General features: G+C 42.1%; 1 protein-coding gene across 1 annotated transcript in view; it reads left to right on the top strand.

Annotated features, from left to right (window-relative positions):
• Positions 1–26,239, top strand: part of EGFLAM (EGF like, fibronectin type III and laminin G domains) — a 190,821-nt gene that overhangs the window by 42,415 nt on the left and 122,167 nt on the right. The window contains exons 2-3 of the mRNA XM_043488924.1: positions 22,990–23,099; positions 24,509–24,592. Coding sequence (XP_043344859.1) covers positions 22,990–23,099; positions 24,509–24,592 — 194 coding nt within the window. The remainder of the gene's footprint in view (positions 1–22,989; positions 23,100–24,508; positions 24,593–26,239) is intronic.

The raw sequence follows: 26,239 nt of genomic DNA, 5'->3' as shown, positions 1-26,239 counted from the left end.
AATGTTTGAAGATCAGCGGGTCCCATTCCTCCCCTTTTAGTCCATCCTTCTCAGGAATGGGAGGCTCTGCTGACCAATGGGGCTCCTCTCAGCACTCTCACAACTGTCTCTCTTCTCCTGGCCAGACTTTGACTGGTGTCTTCTGCTCATGAGCCCTGCATGTGGTGAGAGCTGGGTTTCACCAAGAGATAGGAAGCTTGGCAACCAAGAGATAGGTGCATGGGAAAGAGCACCAAATTCTGAACCAGACAGATCTGGATCAGAATGCTAGCTCTGGCATTTCTCTCATTGTGTGACCTTAAGCAAGTTGCTTACACTCTCTGGAGTTTCCTTATCCCCAGACTATCATATTTAATGCTTACTTTATAGAGTTTCTCTGAGGTTTGAAAGTAAATTGTACTAAGAACCTAAACCATAGAGTGGATGGTCAAAAAAAGGTAGCAGGGATGAAGATGATGATGGTGATTAGCTTTAGAGAAAGAAAGAAGGGCCAGAGAATTCTTAACTGCTTCTTTCTATCAGGGCTACCTTACTGAGTTCAACAGATTGAAGAGGAATAGGGGAGAAGAGAGAATCTGGTGGGAAGAACCAGGATTTGTTCTGGTCTGCGTATCCCCTCCAGGTCTGTGTATTGCACTGAGCAGGTTGGGCACCGCATTGCCTACTGTACAGTAGTACATGGTGACCACCTCTTTGTTGTTTAGTTGCTCATTCATGTCCAACTCTTTGTGACCCCAGGGACTGTAGCCCACCTGGCTCTTTTGTCCATGGGATTTCCCAGGCCAGAATACTGGTGACCACCAAGGGATCCAAATTCTGTGGTGGCAGCTAGGTGGGATTAATCACACTGGGTGTGCTGGGACCAGCTCCCATCAGCTCACAAGAGCCAATTGTTCAATTTTTAGGAATTTTGCCAGCTGTTAAATGCAGCTATTATACAACTTAAGTGATATCAGCTGACAATCACATCCTCAAAACTCATCACTTTTCTGATTATTTTACTGCATTTTCTGTTATCAATGGTCTTGAGATTATTTACATCTAGGACTTGCACTGTGGAAATACTGCATAATTATGTGCTAAAGGAACATCTCTTTCCAACTGTGTGTTCAGTAATGTTTCACAGGTGACTTAGAACTGGCCACGGTGTATTTACACCATAGAAATTGGCAAGGGCTCCAAATGAGGGCATTTAAAAACCTTTACCAACATGCCACTGAATGTAGATAAGTCTGAGAGAAGAAATAGGAACAAAAGCATTTCATTGTCTTGGAACCCACAGTGTGTTAATTATATGTAAACCAATTACTAACACTGGTGAAAGAAAGAAGGAAAAGGAAGGAAGGAAGAGAAAGAAAGGAAGGAAGGAAGGAAGAAATAAATTACTGAGGAGCGCAAATCAGGATATGTTGCTCCATCCCCTGATCACTGTAACTAGAGAAAACCCATGTGCAGCAACAAAAGCATAGCCACACACACACACAAAAAAACCCCAAGCAAAAAGACTTAGAAAACAAACAATGTATGGCAAAAATCACTACAATATTGTAAAGTAATTAGCCTCCAACTAATAAAAATGAACGAAAAAAAGAAAGCAAACAAATGAAAAACTTAAGAAGGCTACAGACAGTCCACTTCAGGACAGTAAATTCAATTCTTTGGGAGGAGGTAAGGTCCAACCTGCATATTGCCTATCACCATAATGAATGATGATAACCCAACACCATACAATGACACCAAACACCACCACCATAGCTCTCGGCAGGGACTGTGACAGAGAGAGGCTCAAATAAGTCATGGTGGGGGATTCCAAGTCGCTCATACAGTTCTGACCCTTAAGGGTTGCCAGTTGCTTGACGTACACACAAAACATGGACATTAGATGGTATTTCATCTCTGGAACAAAACTTGATTCTTACCTTTTAAAATGCATCAACAGATTTGACTGACCTTTCACCCCTATTCTTTTCCAGCTCTGAGTTCTCAAAAATCCCCAGTCTCATTTTTCCTTCTGCCTTTGTAAGTCACTGATTTGCTCTGAGGTTGCATTCTTTAGATTAGCGAAGTAGGTAAGAACTTTGGGCTCTGGGGTCAGACAATGGAGTCTAAATCCTGCTGACCCTTATTAGCTGTATAACTTTGTACTGGTTTCCTTATCTGTGAAATGGGAATGATAATAGCACCTATGATGTGGAATTATTTTGAGGATTAAATTAATTATACATATTAACTTGAATTTGAGCAGGCTCTGGGAGATGGTGAAGGGCCGGGAGGTCTGGCGTGCTACAGTCCATGGGATTGCAGAGAGCGGACATGACTGAGTGTCTAAACAGCAACAACATCATAACTTATTGAGTTAAATCGTTCAGATCTTATGTGACACATAGGGCTCAGAAAGTGTCTGGGATAATGTTTTTTTATTAAAAGTATTTATTTATTTACTTTTGACTGTGCTGGGTCTTCTTTGCTTCCTCTTGGTTTTCTGTAGTTGCAGCAAGTGGAGGAGTTGTGGTTTGAGAGCTTCTCATTTGGTTTCTCTTGGTGCGGAACACTGGCTTTAGGTCACACGCTCAGTAGTGGTGGCTCACATAGGCTTACTTGTCCCATGACCTGTGGAGTCTTCCCAGACCAGGGATCGAACCTGTCTCCAGCCCCTGGATCAGCAGGCAGATTCTTAACCACTGGACCACTCGGGAAGTCCATGCTATAACTATTCTTTTATTATTACTATATGAAGCTATTCCATGCTTCACCCCTGTAATATTTCAGCCTTCCTTCCTGCCTTTTTTTATACTTTCTCATCTTCTCTAGAAGTCTCTTTGTTTGAATGTTATAATTTAATGACTAAGAAGAGAAAAAAAAGGCATCAATTTTTTCCTAATGCCTTACTATACATATTAAGGCCATTATCATTTACCTTTCTGGCCTGACTTTTCAGACAGTTTTCAAACCTAACACAGTGTTGCAAATGTAGTGACAATGACCTTCATTAAGATTTTAATCTTGGAGGCATTTTATCCGACATTCCACTCTTTAAACCAATTTGACTAATAAACTCTTCCCTTTTCACAAAGAACTGTTCATGTGTAATAACTACTGAAGAATGATGCTCTCTGTTGCCACTCTGTGTCAGAAAGCCTGGGAGCAATGGGAGATTACTTCTAGAGGTGGCCAGACGTGGGGATAAGCATCTCCCCCTTGTTTAGTTTCCTATTGTGACCCCCCCCGCCCCCCCGCCAGCCTCGCTCTGCCTGCCCCTTGTCTTTCTCCCTCCTACTTAGAAGCATGGGGAGAGTGTGTGTGTGTGTGTGTGTGTGTGTGTGTGTGTGTGTGTGTGACTAATGACATTTTGTATGCAGCAGCCACCTGTCTATTTTTTGGGTTTTTTATTTTTTTTATTTTTCGTTTCAATAGAAGCAAGAATGGAAATAAAGACATCTACGAAAACACTGTGAAGTATTTATACTCCCCTCCCTATGAAGGTCTTTATCAAATCATGAACTTGAAGCAAAGTTTGCAAGCCTAGAATTGGAAATGTTGAGAAAGGAATGCAAAGAAGGAAGGGAAGCAAGGGTTATTAAAGGTCTTGGACATACCCTGGGAAACCGAGAGTGTAGTTTCTTAAGTAAGGAAGAGGGGCCGCAGAGGGAAAATGAGAAAAGCCTGAGAGCTGTGTGTACTAGTTATTTAAGGAGTGAATGTGTCCAGTAGCTAGGGATGGGGGTGGAGGGGCAGCAGAAGGGAGTATTCTAGAGTTGGAATGCCTGAGTTCACACACAAGCTTCTTTCTAATCCTGTGACCAGTCACCTAATATACTCAAAGGCTCAGTTGTCTCATCTGTAAAATGGTATCCATCAGGTTGTTGCAACCGACAATGCAGGAATCACTGTATAGTCACAAGAGCTGGATTTGGAACAGATCTATCTTGGTTCAGATGCTGGCTCCATCACAGACTTGCGAGCTGTGTGATTTTGGAAAAGTTATTCAGTCTCACTGAGCCTCGGGTTCTTAACTGTAAAATAGGGATATAACAAACCTAATGATGGGATAATATAGGGGACTAGTCAGAGCATATCTGACATCTAATAAGTGTTAGATGTTACTCTTCTGCCTTTAGCTATACCAGTGTCTGCCTTGATTTTGTAAAGTACCCAGTATAGCTCTTGACACAGTCAACACTCAGTTATTATTATCAATTATTTATTAAGATGCTTGTTTTTCTCTCATAATATAATACATGGTCTTTAGAGAAAATATAAATATATTGGAAAGTAGAAAGAAAAATGAATCACTTTGAGCCAACCGCTATGAACTTTTGATGATCTTTCCTCAGGGTTTTGCTCTGCATATTTCTGTGTGTGCATTAATTTTTGTGGACTGGTTTGTTTATGTAACATAATAAAAGCATTTCCTCATGTTTTTATAAACATCATTTTTATGAAAGGCCATGAATTACATATATGTTGCTATAATTTACTTAAATATTCTTGCCTGATTTCATTTTTTTTTAAATTTTCAGTATTATAAATATATTGATATGAACATGCTTGCATAAAACTTTTTTATTTTATATCTGAGATATTGTTTAGGATAGATCATGAGAAATCAGACTACTATGTCATATTTGGATATATTCAAGAATCCTCAGACATTGCCCAATTACTTTCCAAAAGAGTTGTATAAGTAAAACTACAGTCAAAATGTATAAAAACACATCTTCGTTGAACTGGGTTTTATCGTTTAAAAATTCTTTCAATTTGTAGATAAACAATGGCCCTCAGTATTGCAGTAAGTTCTACTTTTTAATTACTCATGTGTTTTGAATGCTTTTCTCTGTGTTTTTTCAAAAAACTTCATTTTTTTTAGTAACTTGTCTGTTCATGCTTTTGTTCATTTTACTTTTTAAATCATAAAATATTTCTGTTGCATTTCATATGAGTTCTTTATATATTAAATCACATTAATTTTTTTTGTCTGTAAATATTTGTACCCAGGTTGTACTTTAACTTTGGTTGTTGTTTTAATAGGAGGAAATGTGTTAAAAAGTTGTATAACCTGTTTATTTTGCATATGATTTCTTCTATTAACAAAACTTTAAAAATAAATATGCTGGGGTAGATGAGGGTGAATCGGGAGCATCTCGTTTATGTCTTAAAAAATATAAACTTGTCTCATTCTTTAATCCCTCTGGAGTTAAAGTTATGTTTGTGTGTTGTATGAGTTAAGGCTAAAAATTGATTTTCTCTTCTAATTTGCTAACCAGTTGTCCTAGTGTCATCTGTTGAATAATTCTTCCATTACCCATTGATCCAAGATGCCTTTCTTATCATAAATTAAGTTTTTTACATTCTAGGGCTATCTGTTCTGTTCTATTGATCTGCTTGTCCATTTCCATGCCAATACCATGGTGTTTTAATTATAGTTGAAAGGTATTTCAAGTCCACTACTTTAAGAGAGAGCCAGAACAATTATGTGAATGTGAGGATATAGGCAATAGGTGCCTAAGAGTTTTGTTCTTCTTGCTGTCTTTGGGCTCTGAATAGGTCACAGAGTGACTGGTATTTGTTGAGAGGAGATACTTAGGGATGCAGCCATGTCATGATGAAGATTCCCAGGCACTAGCTTCCCTGGACAGTGCCTAGGTGGTTGTCACTGCCATTTGCCTTTCTGACCCGCTTTTCCTGTGTTCCACATGAATTCCGCACACCTGCCCCCCGACCTCTGGGATAGCATCTTTTTCTTATCTTGGTAGAATGCTACTGTGGAAGCGGTGTGGAGGAGAGCTGCAGCCAACTCATCGTGATTTTTGTGAATGAATGGTAAATAGGTCCTTGCTGTTGTAAGCCTCTGTGTTTTGGGGGTCATTTATTACAGCAGCACAACCCAGTCTATCTGAACTGAGTATAAGAGTCAAAATATTTAACAAATGATCTGACATGAGCGTTGACTAATCCAAACGGGTACCAGCAGGGGCACCATGGAGGTGCATACTGCCTGATCGTTGGCCACATACTTTATTCAAGTCTTATCATCCCATTTCTTTAAGGTGACTTTGCATATCTCAAATCTCATTTACTGGGTATTGATTTTCTAACTTAGATTTTATAGTCCTTAGTGATTCTAGTCCCTCTTCTCTATTACCTATGGCATGATTTGCTGTGCTGGACAATAGACAGCTCTTCATATTTTATTGTTTCAGTTATGTTTATCATTTCTACTTAATCAGATCATAAATCCTGATAGGCATGGTCAATGTCTATGCAACTTATGTCCCTTCACTGGCTATAGTGCCATGCTGAACCTTCCTTCTTTCATTCCACAAATACGTTTTTTGTGCCTTTTATGTTTCCAAAATCTAAATGTGAGACATTCTAATCTTACTTCTTAATTAATCATAAGATTTTATATACCAAAGTTAAACAGACCTGGGGAATTTCCTGGTGGGCCAGTGGTGAGGGTTCTGCCCCTACTGCAGGAGTCATGGGTTTGATCCCTGTTAAGGAACTAAGATCTTACATGCTGCTTGCACGTCCAAAAAAAATAAATAAAAATAGACAGACCTGCACATATGGGCTGGATCTAGAAGCATTAGAGGGAGACAAGGACTTTCGCATTATCCTTAACAAGAGAGACTGCTCTAGAGCTTAGTAACTGAAGTGCTTGGGGTTTGGAGACCAGCTTACCTGGATTACTAGCTGCTACTTATGGGTGTGTGATTGGTGCAAGTTATTATATCTGTCTCAACCTCAGTTTTCTCATCTGCAAAAGGAAAGTTCTTTGTGAAGATTAGATGAAAAAATATGTGTAGAGAATAGAGAGGGTCAACTATGAGTGATAAGTGGTATATAAGAGGTATTTTGTTATACATCCAAATTTGTTGATAATAAAATATGCTATACTGGTCTTTCCTGATAAGAAGAGACAGCAGGTTTTATAATAATAATATTCATCTCTCAATGAGATTATGTACTCTCAAAAGGATAGTTTTTTTTTTAATGTGGCTTAGAAATACTAAAACAATGTCACAGGCCCATATGATTTTAGTATTTCGTAAAGTGAATTTTGGACTTCCCTGGTGGCTCAGATGGTAAAGAACCTGCCTGCAGTGAGGGAGACCTGGGTTTAATCCCTGGGTCAGGAAGATCCCCTGGAGAAGGGAATGGGAGAATTCCATGGACAGAGGAGCCTGATGGGCTACAGTCCATGGGGTCACAAAGAGTCGGACATGACTGACTGACTAACACTAAAATGAATTTGGATTGTCTTTACTGGGGATAAAGAGTTTAAGCACAGAATCTGCTCCTAAAAGCACAGAATATGGTCCTTATATTTATTTGTTTTTATTATTAGTGTAGCCCAGATATCTTTGCTCCCCTCTTCCCCGTTTCTTGGTTGGTCAGTCAAATTTGGCTCCAAGATCCATGTGTTACTACTCCCCAAGGCTCTGGAGTTGTCCTTGGTTCCTGGTCTGTCTCCTTCACCTTGCAGTAGCTGCTTAATCTCTCTCTTTTTCAAATTCCTCACCTCTAAAATAGGACAGTAGTAGTGCCTGTCTCTCAGAGTTTTTATGAGAATCGCTGAATTAATACATCCAAAGTGTCTAGAACTGTAACTGACAAATAATCAACAGATAAAATAATCAACAGTAAGTAATCAACAGAATTCAGTTACTGTTACTCTCTACTCCATATTTTTGTTAAGTTTGGCATTTTTTATTGGAGATTTGGCATCTCCTCCATCTTGCAGGCTCAATTCCTCACATTCTGCTGCCTTCCAAAGCCAGTTCCTATAACATGACCCTCATCACCCTGTGAATCTCCTTGAGATGTGAGGTTCAATTCAGTTGCTCTCATTATTTCTCTTTTGGGGAATAATCTTGTCAGATGAGTTTAACCCCTAGCCCCAGACTAAGGGGAATAAAATTTCTCTGTTTTTTTTATGTTACCTTTTAAGATGATACTAAGAAAGGGTGGAGGGCAAGGGAAGTCTTGCTGTTTTGGTTCAAAGGCAAAATAAGTAGGATGTGATTTTTGCCAATAATCACTGCCCATGGAGTAAAGCTGTTTCCTTCCATCAGCCAATGATTCTCCCATCACATAATCTTGGAAGTAATTGAGAACATTCATTTTGGGGTTGGAGAGGCCTGAGGTCAAATCCTGGCTACTCCACTTTCTATAATCTTGAACATGGCAATAATTGTCTGTTTTCAGTTTCCTCTTTAAGAAATGGGTGTAATGACCGTATCTTGCAGAGCTGTTGAAAGATGAAAAAAGAGTAACTTAATGTCAGGCCTTTTGTTTGCAGTTAGGAGTTGCAGAGATCTAGAATATAGAATCCAGTTTGGAATTACCGTGTTAATCCATGAATGGTTGAGGATGCAACAACCTGGGGTAGAAATTCTATCCTCTTTCCCTGGCCTGGGGATCTGTGTCTGCCCAGAAGAGGAATCTTTTCCCTTGCTGTGTAAAAATAACCTTTGGGCTTGGAAGTGATGGAAGGGACTCTCTTTGTCAAGTGCTGATGAGTGCCAGGCTTAGAGATGGTGGTCAGCAAATTATAGCCATTATAATCTTTAGCAAATTCATATCCCCAAACTATGAAACTGCTGTCTTTAAGATTTCCAGCATTTTGGGAAAGGGGAGGTGATTGGTTACATTTCTGTTTTGAAATGACTATTGTTCTCTACTCCCTAACTTCCTTAGTGATTCAGTGGTTAAGACTGCTTTCCAGTGCAGGGGTTGTGGGTTTGATCCCTGGTTGAGTGGCTAAGATCTCACATGCTTCATGGCCAAAAAACCAAAACATAAAACAGAAGCGATATTGTAACAAATTCAACAAAAACTAAAAAATGGTCTACATAAATTTTTTTAATCTCTATTCCCTGAAGGACAAGACATTTTAAACCTTTTTGTGATCACATACAAGCTAATTCAGTCTACTGATTAATAAGCTTCATGTTCTACTAACCCCATGGTTTTACCAGGAAGAAGCCATGGGTGAAGTTTTGGCCCAAGGCCTCTTGCCACCACACTGAAAACTGCAGGGGCCAGATTCACAGGGAAAGGGGGAAGCTGCTTCTCAAGCAGGTGTAGCCTGGAGACCCCAACCAGATGTGCTGCCATATGCTGGGACAGGGCTGGCAGGAGGAAACAGGAGAGATACCTTTTTCTGAGCAAAGGAGAAAGAGTGAAAGCTGCTCTTCTCAGTCACTGTGGATGTGCAGGCCCTGCAAGTCGGCAGGGTGGGGTGCTACCGGCTTTCCATTGCTGATTTTCAGGGCTCGGGACAATTCTGCACCAGCAGGGAGACAGTCTTGCCTGGGAAGGGGACTCTGCAGGAGCGACAAGGGTCTCCTTTCTGGGATTATCAGGAACAAAAAAGTAAGGATCTATATTTTTTCTTTGGTAGTTTTATTTTGGGATTAATTTTAAATTTACAGAAGAGTTGTGGCAATGGTATAGAGTTTCCATATGTCTTTCACTCAGCTTCCCATGATATGATTATCTTATGTGGCCATTTATCAAGGCTAACCCTACAATGCTACTAACAAATGTACAGTCCTTATTCAAATTTTATCAGTTTTTCACAAATATCTTTTTCTCTATTCCAGGATCTACCCAGGGCATTTCATTGTCATATCTCCTCAGTTTCATTCAATCTGTGGACTATTAGTCTTTCTTTGTCTTTCATGACCTTGACTCTTTTGAAGAACATTGATCAATTATTTTGTAGAGTGTCATTCCATTTAGATTTGTCTAATATTTTCTAATGATCAAACTGGGGTTGGGCATCTTTGGCAGGAATACCAGAGAAATGAATTATCCTTCATATCCCACCAAATCATGATGATGTCAACATGAGTTCTCACTGGTGATGTTAACCTTGATCACATGGTTAAAGTGGTGTCTTCCAGGTTTCTCCAGCGTTAAGCTACCATTTTTTTTCCCCTTTCATCTTCTATTTATTAGAAGTGAATCACTAAATCCAAGCCACACTGAAGGGGAGGAAAGTTAAGTTCTACCTCCTGGAGGAAGAATATTAAAGATTTTTTGGACACATGTTAGAAACCACTATTGTCATTGAAAGAAATAAGTGAAAGTCACTCAGTTGTGTCCAACTCTTTGTGACCCCCATGGACTATACAGTCCCTGGAATTCTCCAGGCCAGAATACTGGAATGGGTAGCCATTCCCTTGTCTGGAGGTCTACCCAACCCAAGGGTTGCAGGTGGATTCTTTATCAGCTGAGCCACCAGGGAAGCATCATTAGTAGATATTTTTGATGAGCTACCTTGAGGCTTGATCTTAGTGCCAGCTCTTCACCAGCTGCTGAGATCTCACACGACGCCTAGCTGCTCTGAGTTTTAGCTTCCCCGTCATTAAAATCAGAGGTTAGGGCAAACCAGTGGTTCTCATACTGTGGTTTAAAAACCGGCAGCATCGGCATCTCCCAGGAGCGTGTTAGACATGCACATTCATAGGCCCCATCCCTCTCCTAAAGAATCAGAATCTCCAGGTGGGACCTGCAATCTGTTATTCCAGCCTGTGGGAGTGATTCGGATGCTCCCAAACCTCAGAAAACCGCTGGATTAGATGAACTTGGATCTCCCTTCTGAGGGCTTCCCTGGTGGCTCAGATGGTAAAGAATCTGCCTGCAATGCAGGAAACCCAGGTTCAATCCCTGGGTTGGGAAGATCCCCTGAAGAAGGAAATGGCAACCCACTCCAGTATTCTTGCCTAGAGAATTCCATGGACAGAGGAGCCTGGCGGGCTACAGTCCACGGGGTTGCAAAGAATCAGTCATGACTGAGTGACAGTTTCAACTTACTTCTAGCTTAAAATCTTCTCTCTATATTCTTGTCCAGATGCTTTTGTAAAATTTCATAGTCTAAGTTTCTTTAGACTTTCTTTAGACATGTTAAAAGATCTGAGCATTTAATCATTGTTAATAATGAATCACTGTGAAGTGATTTAAATGATTTATGCTTGGGGTGGGGAGGAAGTGCATGCACATGTACATGTGTGTATATATGTGCATGTTTGTATATATGTGCAGGTGTGTGTGGCAACAGGCGGCTGATTAGTAGAGGCTCACAGCTTCCACCTGCTTTTCTTGGTTGGTGTGGTCAGAAGCGAGCTCCCACCAGTGACAACAAAGGGTCACAGGGGCAGTCTCTCACAGTCGGCACTTCACAGCTGGTTTTTGCCTTCACCCTCTTTAACACACCTGGAGTTAGGGGAGAACAGAGCCTCGAAGTCCATCATCTAGTTGTTACTCTAGTAGGTTGCGAGTTCTGTGATGCTTCCACTCTCTCCAGCATCCCTCTCCATTTCTGGCATCTGTGCTATGCTCGGCTGGTTGACTGATTCCCTTTTTAAAAAAATTTTTTGGGAGTATAGTTGCTTTATGATGTTGCGTTAGTTTCTGCTATACAATGAAGTGAATCAGCTATCCGTATACATATACCCCCTCCCTCTGGGGCCTGCCTCCCACCCTCCCCCATCCCACCCATCTAGGTCATCACAGAGCACGGAGCTGCGCTCCCGGCACTGTGCCGCCGCTTCCCACTGGCTGGCTGTTTCACACGTGGAAGTGTATACATGTCAGTCCTACTCTTCCAATCCGTCCCACCCCATCCCCCTGCCCCCGTGTCCGCACGTCTGTTCTCTACATCTGTGTCTCTGTTCCTGCCCTGCACATGGGTTCATCAGTACCCTTTTTCTAGAGTACACATACACGCGTTAATATACGATACTTGTTTTTCTCTTCCTGACTTACTTCCCTCTGTATGACAGACTCTAGGTCCAGCCACATCTCTGAGTCTTAACAGGAATGTTGTTAGAGGCTCGCAGCTAAATTTCCCTCTGCCAGAAGTCCCCAGCTGGGCCGGAAGGACTCCTCTGCAAGATCCCCTCACAACCCAGCTGAACCCCCGTTTATGAAACAGTGTGATTCTTGGAGGCAGGCCTGCCCCTCCTGCTAGTGCATCGAGAGCAAGAGTTCAAATGGACACCTCCATACCACCTGTAAAAACTTACAATCCATTCACTAAGTGAACTATTAGATACAGTGTTTTCTCTCCTTCCTCCCTGACCGATATACTTTCATGATGACCTGGAAGACCAGGTTCAAATTTAGATTTCTCAGACTCCTTGAGTTTTACTTTGAAATAGTCAGCGTGGCCAGGACTGGTCCCTGAGGCCTGGTCTGGGGCTCCTCTTGTTCTGGCCCTCCCTGAAGGCTGGGCCTATGCACACATGTGGACACCCCAACCAACAACCCCAACTCCGTCCTCCACCCATCGTGGCAAACAGCAACCCTCTGGCCACCCTGTCACCGAGGGCATACCCACCAGCAGCATGGGTCACCCTCAGGAGAGCAGACCCAGGGGAGAGGCCACTGAAGACCAGGAAGCATGCTCAGGACTATTTGAGCAGGGAACCCAGGGTCTAGGGTGCTCAGGAAGTGGTCCGCAAGTGGAGATGCCCCAGGCTCTTATAGGCGTGTCATCGTGGCCTGGGACACACACTCAAGCCAAGGTATCCAGTGTGGCCAAAAGAGGATCCAAACCAGGTCTTCTTTTTTTTTTTTTCCACTTATTTTTATTAGTTGGAGGCTAATTGTTTTACAGTATTGTAGTGGTTTTTGCCACACATTGACATGAATCAGCCATGGATCCACATGTGTTCCCCATCCTGAACCCCCCTCCCACCTCCCTCCCCATCCCATCCCTCTGGGTCATCCCAGTGCACCAGCCCCTAGCACTTGAGTCATGCATCCAACCTGGACTGGCGATCTGTTTCACACTTGATAATATACATGTTTCGATGCTGTTCTCTCAGATCATCCCTCCCACCCTCGCCTTCTCCCATAGAGTCCAAAAGTCTGTTCTATACATCTGTGTCTCTTTTTCTGTCTTGCATATAGGATTATCATTACCATCTTTCTAAATTCCATATATATGCGTTAGTATACTGTACTGGTGTTTATCTTTCTGGCTTACTTCACTCTGTATAATGGGCTCCAGTTTCATCCATCTCATTAGAACTGATTCAAATGTATTCTTTTTAATGGCTGAGTAATATTCCATGGTGTATATGTACCACAGCTTCCCTATCCATTCATCTGCTGATGGGCATCTAGGTTGCCTCCATGTCCTGGCTATTATAAACAGTGCTGCGATGAACATTGGGGTACACGTGTCTCTTTCAGTTCTGCAAACCGGGTCTTCTAAAGCAGGGCCCACAGCTGTCGGCCTACCTGTGCCAGGAACCGCTCTGAGCCATTCTCTTCCCTCTTTAGTGTTCTGGGGATGTTCCCATGTGGTATTTAGGGGAGTAGAATGTCAGAGTAGGGGGAACATTATAAATCATCTAATCCAGCCTGGTGGTTAGCTAAGGATTAAACTGAGGCATTGTGCAAGGGTGAAGTACATTCTGGAAAGGTGGCTTACTCTCTGGAATTATACTCTGGTGCTGTGGATTATATTCGGGAATTACACCCTAGAATGGTAGATTTCAGAGGGAAGCAAGGTTGTGATGTAGACCACGTGCTGTGCTTAGTCGCTCAGCTGTGTCCAACTCTTTGTGACCCCAGGGACTGTAGCCCTCCAGGCTCCTCTGTCCGTAGGGATTTTCCAGGCAAGAATACTGGACTGGGTTGTCATGCCCTCTTCCAGGGGATCTTCCTAACCCAGGGATGGAACCCAGGTCTCCCGCATTGCAGGAAGATTCTTTTCCCATCTGAGACACCAGGGAAGCCTGATGTAAACCATAACTGCCCCACAGAAAGAAGCTAGAAGGGCTCTGGGAAACGCTTTGTGCTGCTCCTCAATGTGTGAGAATTTTTCATCCCCAGCTGACTAGAACAAACACTGTTCTGTGTCTAAACCTACATTTTTAGTGTTGCCTTGAAGGCATCACCTTGAGAGTGGCTCTGGTGGCAGATCCTGGTTACATATTCATAGTGCTTGCTTTAGTAATAATGGTTGGAGCAAGCTTCAAAAAGATGGAAATAAGCTTTTATTCCTATTCAGAATGACTTGATTATTTTTAGTTAGTCTGGGCACTTTCCATTGCATCAGTGAATATTACTTGGTTCATTCTGTGAAAGTCAAATAACTAAAAAGCGAGCAATGTATTTCTGTCACAGGTGATATTTTTGTTTGCATTTTGGAGTGTTTTTATGAATTGGATTACAAAGCTAATTGAATCAGAGATGAATTTTGTGCGGGAAGTCAAAGTATTTTATGAAATAAAATTACCATGAGAAAATGACTTAATCATTCAGAAGTTTCTAATGCAAAATCCTAACACAGTTTTGAAAGACTTCCAAAGAAGAAAGCCCCTGTAAAGAATAGAGCTCCTTCATGGCAAAGAAACACACTTTTTAATTTATTTATCTCTTAAGAAGTATAGCTTTTAGCTTACAAAAACACAGCTTCCGGATATATTGTATAAATGCATTATACTTGTTTAAATGGCTACAGTTCTTCAAAACTAGCTTTCTATTGTGTAATATATAATCCAACATTCTAAGCATTGTTGGTTAAATATGAGTGTTATTTTTGTATTTAACTGCTTAAATCTTGTTTATTCCACATGTTAGTGACCTACCACTTTGATTTCCTTTTTAATATTGAGGAAGCACTAGTATGTTTTTATATCATAATAGATAAAATCCTAGAGGAACTCAGTGTTCCAAGAATTATCAAAACTTTTTTTGCTTCCTTCAGAGTTTTTGGAGAGAGTAGCTTGGGTTCGACTTGCCCTGTCCAATGATAGGACATTCTCCTGATGACGCACAAGTTGTAGAGATGTGAGGCCAGTCTCATTAGTTTCACTTCTAATCTTTCACTTCCCTAGCCAGAAGAGATTGAGAGAAATACTTTGATCGGCTCATTCTGGTGGGGACCACACTCCGATATCCCTTTATCTCCAAAACTGGTACTAGGCCAAGCCTCAAGACTTCCCAGCTACCTGGACTCTGTCTCCAGCTCAGAGGGGCCCACTGGGTGGTGTGCTCCTGCCTTCAGCCTGCCCCCTATATGGATACTCCAAGGATACTACAATCTCTGTGTAAATATCATGCTGACTCTGCAAATATAGCTTCAGACGGCTCCCAGCTGGAGACCTGCCCTTCCTTCAAGGACACCTCAAACACACACACAAAGAGAAAAATGCTGTGCTCACAATACAAATGTGCCTTAAGACAAGGCCTCTGATGCTTCCTTATGACAAGGTGACCCTTCATATAGCCCTCCTACTCCTAAGATTTAGAGTCTTCAGTCCTGTGGCCTTCTACTGCTTTGCAGAAAAAAAGTTCCATTTGTTGGTGTAATAGTTTATTAACACACATTCTTTTGAGGAAGGTGTAGGCTGAGCAAGCTGAGGGGGGATAATTTTACTCTTTAGGGTCTGGAAAGGCCAGAGAAACCTTAAGGGAAGTCTTGCGAGCGTGTGTGCTAAGTCGCTTCAGTCGTGTCCAACACTTTGCGACCTATGGACTGTAGCCCACCAGGCTCCTCTGTCCATGGGATTCTCAAGGCAAGAATACTGGAGTGAGTTTTCATGACCTCCTCCAGGGGATCTTCCCGACCCAGGGATTGAACCGGAGTCTCTTGAGTCTCCTGCATTGGCAGGCAGGTTCTTTACCACTAGCGCCATCTGGGGAAGTCTTGACAAGTGGCAAATAGGTTCCACTGCATGTGCAGCTGTGAAGAGGTGGTGCTGCTGCTCCAGGCAGTGGATTGAGGAGGGTTCCGAGGCCTCCATGAACAGGAGAGAATGGACTCCATGTGATCAATTTGATGCTGAGGGTGACTTCCAGGTTTTTGGAGGTCATAGTGGATGGTGATACCATTTACTTGAACAAGGATTACTGGAGGGGCTCAGGTTAAAGAGAAAGATGATGGATTTAGTTGGGATGTGTTGAGTTTGAGAGGCCCACGTAACATCTGAGTGCACTTGGCAGTTGGGTACATAGACCTGTCCTCTGGGAGAGTGGGCTGGCCTGGGGAGATGGACTGGGGGGCACCAGTACATGTGTGTATGACGGGGAGAGATGAGAGCACCTGGGAAGAGAGTATAGTGGAGCTGAGAAAAGGAGTTGGGCATAATCACCGAGATGTTGTTTTCAGTCGCTAAAGTGTGTCTGTTTGCAGCCCCCTGGACTGCAGACACCCAGCTTACCTGTCCTTCACTATCTCCTGGAGTTTGCTCAAACTCATGTCCATTGTGTCAATGATGTCATCCAACCATATCCTCCTCTTTCACCCCCTTCTCCTCCTGCTGTCAATCTTTCCCAGCATCAGAGTCTTTTCCATTGAGTCAGCTCTTTGCATCAGGTGGCCAAAATATTGGAGCTTCACCTTTAGCATCAGTCCTTCCAATCACCGAGTACACAAACTTTAAGGGGTATAAAAAAGAAGATCCTCTCTTCTTTGTTACTTACTGTCTCTGTCTGCTGCCTCACTGATGAGATCTTATGTCAACAGACTCTTGATCTCAGTTTCTTCATCTGTAGAGTGGGAATAATGTCTTCTTTCTTTGTCCCATACTGTTACAAAGATCAGTTGATTTCTGGTGAAACATGGTGGCTTGAAGTAGCATATTTACTACTGGTCCCTCCAAAACCCCACCGAAATACTTGTAAATTGGGGCAAAGGCATTAACCTGCAGGAGAAAAAAGAAACAGAAGATAGAAGTGATGAAATATGGAAACCAAAATGCACATGGACAGATAGCAATGGATTTAGAAACTAAAGAATGATGGTTTTTAGGCCAGCAGTGACGGGAAGAACAGAGGCTGACTTTTGCCCTGTTTCTAGATATTTAGGCTGTTTGTGATTTTTCTACATCACAGATGATTCTCTGAAGAACATCTTCATGGGAGCAGCCTTCTCTTAATATTCTTTCCTCATGGCCAACTGTAATCCCACGTCTGAGAGTCCGAGGGAAGAAAAATACTTACGGATAGTACCGCATTTTGCCAAATTGCCTTTCAAAATGCCTGTGCTGATTTACTCTGCCATCAGTAATTTTTTTGAGACCAGCACATTTATGTAGTCTTGTCAGCATTAGTTACTATCACTTAAATGTTTTGGCTAATTTAATAGGTGAACATGACATCTCGATTTTAAGAAGTTGTATTTATTTGATAACTAGCAAATTGGAAGCTTTTGCCATGTGTATTTACCAGCTATATTTCCTCTCTGGTGAGTTCTCTCTTCATATTTTATTTATTAGGGCCTGGATATGTTTTTTTCTCAATATGTATGAGTTTTATAATAAAGATATCCCTTGGCCTGTCGTTTTGCTGCAATTACTCACCCTTTGATCTGTTGTTTTGATTTTTTTCTTTTGTGATATTTGAAAAGCATAATGAAGTTTCCTGATGTGGAATCCATCACTTTTCTTTTGATTTCTTTACTTCTTTTAAACTTAGGAAGGTTTATCTTTAAAAAAATCTGATTTTCAATTCTTTTCCTAATGTGATTTTCCATCTTTAACCACTGGACTCATCTAGGATAGCTTTGGTATTTGCCCCAAATGTCTGACCTGGCCACCTCTTACTCACCAGCTGCTGATGCCCACACCTCCTACATCATAGCAATCAAAGCTGCCTTCGTGCTCCTAGACAGTGGATAGCCCACACCTCTCCCCTGTGCTGCCCAAGGCAGAACTCCTGGAGCTTTCCTCCTTCTCATTCACCACCCACATCCACTCAGTTATGGCCGTCTAGGGTTATACTGGGCATCCATGGTGGCTCACTGGTAAAGAATTCGCCGGCAATTCAGGAGATGTGGAGATGTGGGTTCAATTCCTGAGTCAGGAAGATCCCCTGGAGAAGGAAATGGCAACCCACTCCAGTATTCTTGCCTGGAAAATCCCATGGACAGAGGAGCCTGGCGGGCTACAGTCCATGGGGTTACAAAGAGTCAGGCAAGACTGAGCGACTGAGCACCAACGGATATATTTAATATTATGTGGTTCTTCCCCTGAGTCTTTGAAAAAAGTGTATAGTGCTCACTCTGCTTGGGATGCTTCCCCATCCTCACTTTGTCTCACTTTTACTAGTCTGCCAGGTGGACTCAGATGTCTCCTTGCTATGTGCGACCAAAGTGCTCAGTCCTTCCCTTTATGCTCCTCACACCAGACTGTGATGTCCTGCTAACTTGTTTATGGTCCTCTGTCTCTTTTCACCACTAATGTAGCCTCACTGACTAAGCCAGTGCCTGATACATATGGGAACTCAATACATACTCGTTAGGTATGTGGAAAATTAAATAAATGGAAGACTATACCAATAGAACAGAAATCATACCTGTCTGTGTCCCAGCAGGGCTTGATTTGAGCACTTTCCTAGAGAATATGAAAGTAAAAAGGATAGTATATTGGAATTCAGGCTTCTTAAGGTACCAGTATGTCATAGATCCTGTGGACTGGCTTGTTCAACAGTAACAATTTTGCCGTCCTTCTAGGCATCATTATTGTAATGCAAAGCTGGAGGAATGAAAACATTTCCCAGACTGCCTTGCAGGCAGTATTCTACATGTAAATTATATCCAGTACAGTTAGATGCACTCTTGGGACTTAATGGAAGGCAGGAGTGGGTGGAAGGCTACTTTCTGGCTGCTATTTCTCCTGCCAAGAAAGGCCAGCAGAACACAAAAACCTCTCCAAGGTTCACCACACTTTCGTGTTTCTGCAGGCAATTATAGTGACAAGAATGGCAGGACTGAGTGTGGAGGCAGAAGCTTCTTGGTTCTGAATCACCACTATAGTGAATTAGCTAGCTATCATCTCTCTAACTAGTGTCTTTCTCTCTCTTTCTCATTTATTTATTCACATATTTATAAAATAGAGCTAATAGAGACTCTTGAATTCTACTCCCCTAGTCTTTCCACCAATTTTGTAACCACCTTTCTGTTTAAAATACCTAGAGAGTTTTCTGTACTGAACCATGGCAGATACACAGAGGATACAAGGACTGCTTCCCACTCATTGATCCAAGTAGCCCAACTTAATTGATTGTAGACAGCAGTGCTATTCCTAGGATCTAAGTGAAGAAGAACTAAAGAGCCTCTTGATGAAAGTGAAAGAAAAGAGTGAAAAAGTTCACTTAAAACTCAACATTCAGAAAACTAAGATCATGGCATCTGGTTCCATCATTTCATGGCAAATAGATGGGAAATCAATGGGAACAGTGAGACTTTATTTTGAAGGGCTCCAAAGTCACTGCAGATGGTGACTGAAACCATGAAATTAAAAGATGTTTGCTCCTTGGAAGAAAAGCCATGACCAACCTAGACAGCATATTAAAAAGCAGAGACATTACTTTGCCAATAAAGGTTCATCTAGTCAAAGCTATGGTTTTTCCAGTAGTCATGAATGGATGCGAGAGTTAGAAAGAAAGCTTTTCTGTAAAGCTGAGTGCCAAAGAATTGATGCTTTTGAACTGCAGTGTTAGAGAAGACTCTTGAGAGTCCGTTGGACTGCAAGGAGATCAAACCAGTCAATCCTAAAGGAAATCAGTCCTGAATATTCATTGGAAGAACTGATGCTGAAGCTGAAACTCCAATACTTTGACTACCTGACACAAACAACTGACTCCTTGGAAAAGACCCTGATGCTGGGAAAGATTGTAGATGGGAGGAGACGGAGATGACAGAGGATGAGATGGTTGGATGGCATCACCGACTCGATGGACATGAGTTTGGGTAAACTCTGGGAGTTGGTGATGGACAGGGAAGCCTGGTGTTCTGTGGTCCATGGGGTTGCTAAGAGTCAGACACAACTGAGCGACTGAACTGAACTCAACTGAGGATGAGATTGTGCTTACTGGTTATTCTGTGGTCTGTGAAGTTTCTGTAAATCATTTTTACTATCTTTTCCTCCTATTCTTGGCTTCTTTTGAGATTTTATTAGCATAGACCTCAACTCGGCAATAAAACTGGCCAGTAATAGATGATAGTACAGCCTGGCCTAAATATAAAACTACATAGGAAAAAATATAGGTAAATGATTCAGATCTTTAACATATTAAGAGCTCTTTTCAATCACTGAATAAAAAGAAAGCTAACCTGATTGAAAACTGTATGGAACACATAACGGGAAGAGGAAAAATATTCAAAGAGGGTATTAAAATATTCCTCTTTTTTTCTGATCAATGTAACAAAGGTTTTAAAGTAATACTCAGATCTGGTGGATGTTTTTCTTATACTGGGCATTCTCATACACCTCCATAAGCTTCTAAAATGGCTTAATTTTCTAAATGTAAGTTTGGCTACATTAGAATCTGCCTGCAATGCAGGTAGACCCAGGTTTGATCCCTGGGTTGGGAAGATTCCCTGGAGAAGGGAATAGCTACTTACTCCAGTATTCTTGCCTGGAGAATTCCGTGGTCAGAGGAGCCTGGTGAGCTGCAGTCCACGGGGTCACAAAGACGCGAACATGACTGAGGAACCAACATAAATGTCTTTAAAATATTCATTCTGTTGGATCAGCAGTTTTCAGCTGGAGTCATTTTCGCCCCTACAGGACATTTGGCAATGTCTGGAGATATTTTTGGTTTTCACAACTATGGTCAGTGGGTGCTACTAGCATCTAGAGCTATATAGAGACCAAGAGTGGATAGAGACCAAAGATGCATCTCAACATTCTAAAACAGGAGAGTCGGCACAAAGAATCCATGGCCTGAAATGTCAGTAGAGTGAAGGTTGAGAAATGATGTCTTAGACACCAAAGTTCTACTTTATTTACCCAAATGAAAACATTGAATGTACTTCAAGATTCATTTATTTAATCCTTTTTGGAGAGCAACAGGTCACTAGCTTTTAAAAATTAACATGCATTTACTCATAATTTTTAATAGATATCCATCTTGGAAATGCTTGGACATGTGCATGAAAAGGTGTGCACACACACTGATGTTCTTCTTAGCATTAATTTCAGCAGTGAAACTTTGGAAATGACCAAATGTCAATCAGTGGAGTAACAGTTAATATATGTGCATGCTCTGAGTAACAGAGGATTTGGCTATTTCACCACCCACTACTCTTTTTCTAAGGTCCTGTCCTTCTTTAGAGAGACTCCTATGCAGTAGATAGGCTTGGTGGAAGAACTATTTCGAAGACTCCATTCATCCCGTCCTTTTCTAGTTAGAAATCAGAAAAAAATCGATATTTCTTTTCTGATCCTTTGGTCACATGACCTGTTTGTCACATGACATTACTTTGGCCAATCAGATGGGACTTTAGATCTTTAACCAAGCCAGAGCCAGAGAAGAGTTGAAGACCAAATCTGTGAGTGTCAGCAGTGGGGGCAGTGGGAGGTGTCTATGGCAGTTCTTGCCGATTGATGGCACTGGGCCTCTGTAACTTGGTCCACCAGAAGGGCCTTCGATTCTGTTATTAAAAATAATGGTGATGGAAGGCCCGGCAGTAACCCAATAAACAGACACATTAGATGTCTGTGTGTAGAGAGTATCCCAACTGATACGTTAGAGAATTATAGACAGTCATTAAAAAGGAAGATCATCAAGACATGTTAGTAAGTGTAAAATCAATAACATTCGTTCACTCAAGGAGTGTTTGTCGAGCCCTTCCATTTATTAGTCTCTGTGCTCTGAACAGGACATACCTAGTTTCTGCCCTCATGGAGCATTATTTAAAATAGCAAAATATCAGAAATAAATTAAGTGCAACAATAGTAAAATGAGATAGATTGTAAATTATGGCACATGTATTAAGTGGAAGAGCTAACTTCCACTTAATACAGAAATAAAAAAAATTTTTTAGTAAATGTATACTGTCAGTTTTTATATGTACATATACATTATATATACTAATTGAAATAACATGAATATATTGAGTATATGTGCATATTATATATAATGAACACAATAAAACATTAAAATTTTATATACATTATATAAACAAAATATGTAAATATGTCTATGTATATGTATCTACATATCTTTCAAAAAATTTCATGTAATCAAGAAGAGGTATAAATACTGTATTACAATGCCGGCAGGATTCAATTCTGAATGTTGGAAGTTTTTTGTTTGTGTTTTCTAAATTTTGAAATCTGCATATGTTGTTTTTAATAAACGTAAATTTTGTTATTTATAACCATAAAATTATTTAAGATAAGAATACAGTAAAACGTTTGAAAGTTCCTAAGCCCATTTTATGACTGTACTAAGCCACATTTATTAAATATTCGACATTAAGAATATATGTGCTAAATAAACAGATGTATCTATATAACATATCCATAAAACATGTATGTTACTGAGTAAAAACAAACACCGTTACTACCTTGCTTTAAAACATTCCACACTCCTTGGCCTACATGTGCTGTGCTTAGTCACTCAGTTGTGTCCGACTCTTTGCGACCCCATGGACTGTAGCCCACCAGGCTCCTCTGTCCATGGGGATTCTCCAGGCAAGGATACTGGAGTCGGTTGCCATGCCAACCTCTAGGGGATCTTCCCAACCCAGGGATCGAACCCAGATCTCCCTCATTGCAGGCAGATTCTTTACCATCTGAGCCACCAGGGAAGTCCGTGAATACTGGAGTGGGTAGCCTATTCCTCCTCCAGAGGATCTTCCTAACCCAGGAATCAAACCTGCATTGCAGGCAGATTCTTTACTGGCTGAGCTATCAGGGAAGCCCTCCTTGGCCTATGCTATCCTGAAATTTCCTTTGCTGGTCCTTGAGATATTAGCAGTTACAGAAGGGACTGTGGGCAATAGCTGGGTTGATTTCCCTCCCATTGCCCCATGGGGAGGGTCCAGCTGAGATCTGGAGCAGGCAGCTGACACAGGAGTGTCCTACTAGAGAGCAGTCTGCATTTCTGGCCTCTGGAATCATCTTCCAGTATGCTCTCCATGTGTAAGCACACACTCTCACATCTTGTGTTAAGTGTACTCATGGTGGGATGCATGAAGCTTCTAACACCATCTCTTTTGTTTTGGAGCAGGCAAGGTGGGACCACCTCTTGATATCATGCTGGATGCTCTGAACTGTTCAGCTTTCAGCATACAATGGAAGATGCCTAGGCACCCTCTGAGCCCCATCATGGGGTATACTGTGAGTACCTGGGCACAGGGATTTCTCTAGTGGGTGTGTTGGGGGAACTGTACCTCCTTCCCATCATTGCTCCTTCTGTATCTGGCCTTCTGATATCAGCCCTCTCATAGTGGGGGAGCCTTATTCTCCCTCCATGAAACCAGAGATGTTTCCCTTTAAAGGGCCTTTGTAAGTGTTCTGAAAGTCAGTTGGATCTACCGGGTCCTGACTCTGTTCAGTTCAGTTCAGTCAGTTCAGTCGCTCAGTCGTGTCTGACTCTTTGCGACCGCATGGACTGAAGCACGCCAGGCCTTCCTGTCTATCACCAACTCCCGGAGTTTACTCACACTCATGTCCATTGAGTCGGTGATGCCATCCAACCGTCTCATCCTCTGTCATCCACTTCTCCTCCTGCCCTCAATCTTTCCCAGCATCAGTATCTTTTCAAATGAGCTAGCTCTTCTCATCAGGTGGCCAAAATATTGGAGTTTCAGCTTCAGCATCAGTCCTTCCAGTGAATAAGGATGGAGTAGCCGTCATAGTCAACACAAGAGTCTGAAATGCAGTACTTGGATGCAGTCTCAAAAAACGACAGGATGACTCTGTTCAGGGATGGGAAAATATAAACTCAGTGGAAGACATGCTTCTTGCTCTCCAATTGCCCACAGTCAAATTTGGAGACCAAAGCAGATATATGGGAAGTGATAGGGAGTCACTGTCGTCAGTAAGGACAGAATAATGTAAAACCTGAATGAAAGTGATGGGGTGGACAGGTAAAGTGGAGAAGGGGACAGAGAATGCATTCCTACCTCTGAGAGGTGAAAGATTGGCCTTTTAAAAAATATTTTCTTTGAAAAGTGTTTTTAAAAATGAGTCAGCGTTTTGAAGGTAGGAAGTTTCAGATAAATTCTTAGAATCCTGAAATCTCTGTGCATATATCCTCACCCCAGGCCCACAAGCCTGCTGGAGCTTAGCTGTCCAAGGGCTATAAACTCCCCACGAGACCCCAGACCCACCCTTCCCTCCTGTCTCCCGTTCACCAAGGGAGAGAAGGCATTTATCAAACCCTTGTCCTGTCATCATTTTAATGCAGAGAAATGTATTTCTGGATTCAGGCAGACACAAGAGTGAGAAAATGAAAGACTCCCTGGGAGAATGTTGGTTTCAGAAATACTGAAAAATACTAGAAGGTGGGTCAGCCCTCCCCACCCGACTTTAGAGTGTCTCCTTCCCGGCTTCTACGGACTTAGGAGGATGCGACCCCAGCCGGGTTATGTCTGATGTTTGCTGACAAGGGGCTGGTGTGTGAGAGGTGAGATAGCTCACATCAAGACCCACTGTGGTTGTGAGTACACCCCCAACCTTGGGTCCTCGGTCTGCTGGAAAAGTGCCAGCCCCGCTCTTACCTCGGATGTCTGCCTCTTTTCCAGGTCTTTTACTCTGAGGTCGGTGTAGACAAATCCCTGCAGGAACGGTCCTATGGTGTGCCGCCCGGCCTGGATACCCCGACCACTGTGAGTAGCTCCATCCTGGCAGCACCCCCAAAAGCACAGCCTGTGAGTGACATTTCACTGATGTTCAGAAGGATTTCTAGTTTGCTGTGTATGTGTACTGCTGTCTGTACAATAATAACTGTTTGTATAATCCATTGGAATTTAGAATGTCTTTCTTGTCCATAACCCCATCACATACATCTCTATCCTCAGAAAGGCAGCCGTGTAAGGAATGTTTCCATGGACTCAGTCCACCCCATTTATCCTGCGAGAAAACAGCCACCTTACAGCTGTTTTTTCCCCCCCTTCTTTTCTCTATAAAATCCAATTCTGGTTTTTTTAAAATCTCAATAAAGCTTTATAAATAAATATGACACATTTATATCTTCTCAACTGCCTGGAGACATAATGCAGAAGAAAATGATGTAATTGGAAATGTATATTCAAATGGTGCAAGTTGTTTGTTTTTCTTCTCCAGCCGGCATCCTGTCCTTCCACTAACCAACTGCTGGCTCTTTATCTATTTCTCTTCTGTTTCCTGTCAAGGTCTCTCGGGGTGAATTTCTCTGCCTTAGGCATGTTCTGTTTTCTTTTCTTTCACTTGCCGTCTCCTTCTCCGTTCCACTACAATTAATCTACAGACTAGAGCCTTTTTAATTGCTCTGCAAGGAGTTAGCACCACTGCCCAGAATACTGCAGCTTTAATAGCACTGGTGGTGGAAGTGATGTCTATAACTCCTGTCTAGTAAATGCCTGCCGGGCGCTGCACCTAGAAACCTATTTGTCATCCGTGATGAGTAACCATCACTTACTGAGCATCTGTCACCTGCCAGCCACGCTCCCTCATGCTTTACATTTCTTTTGCCATTTAATCCTTACAGCTATCCTATGACCTGACACGGATGCTGAGACTCGGGGAAGTGAGGTGACATTCTTCAGATCATACATTAACAAGTAACAGTCGACTGTAAACCCAGGGCAGACTGCATTCTGAGCCCTGCTCTGGCTATTTTTACCAGAGCACTCATGACTCAAAAAGAAGAGATGCATGTCTTCAGCTTGCTTGTATTTTGCATGCTGCTTTTATTCTCAGACTTTTGCTTAAGTACCCCTCAGTTGCCTCAGAAGCCCTCAGCCCCAGCTTCTGTGGTTTATTCTGTCCTAAGAGGGGGCAACTGGGGTGGCCCCACCTGTTGTTGTTCAGTCGCTCAGACATGTCCGACTCTTTGCAACCCCATGGACTGCAGCACGCCAGGCTTCCCTGTCCTTCACTGTCTCCCAGAGTTTGCTCAAAGTCATGTCCATTGAGTTGATGATGCTATTTAATCATCTCATCTTCTGCCCCCACCTTCTCCTTTGGCCTTCAGTCTTTCCCAGCATCAGGGTCTTTCTCAATGAGTTGGCTGTTTCTATCAGGTGGCCAAAGTATTGGAGTTTCAGCTTCAGCATCAGTCCTTCCAATGAATGTTCAGGGTCGATTTCCTTTAGGATGGACTGGTTGGATCTCCTTGCAGTCCAAGAGACTCTCAGGAGTCTTCTCCAACACCACAATTCGAAAACATAAATTTTTTGGCACTTGGCCTTCTTTATGGTTCAGCTCTCACATTTGTACATGACTACTGGACAAAACCATAGCTTTGACTATACAAAGCTCTCTGAAAAGTGATG

Source organism: Cervus canadensis, chromosome 16, assembly GCF_019320065.1.
Source record: "Cervus canadensis isolate Bull #8, Minnesota chromosome 16, ASM1932006v1, whole genome shotgun sequence".
In the NCBI taxonomy this organism is placed as follows: domain Eukaryota; kingdom Metazoa; phylum Chordata; class Mammalia; order Artiodactyla; family Cervidae; genus Cervus; species Cervus canadensis.
Note: the sequence above shows the minus strand (reverse complement) of the source record. Positions and strands in the feature narration are given on the sequence as shown.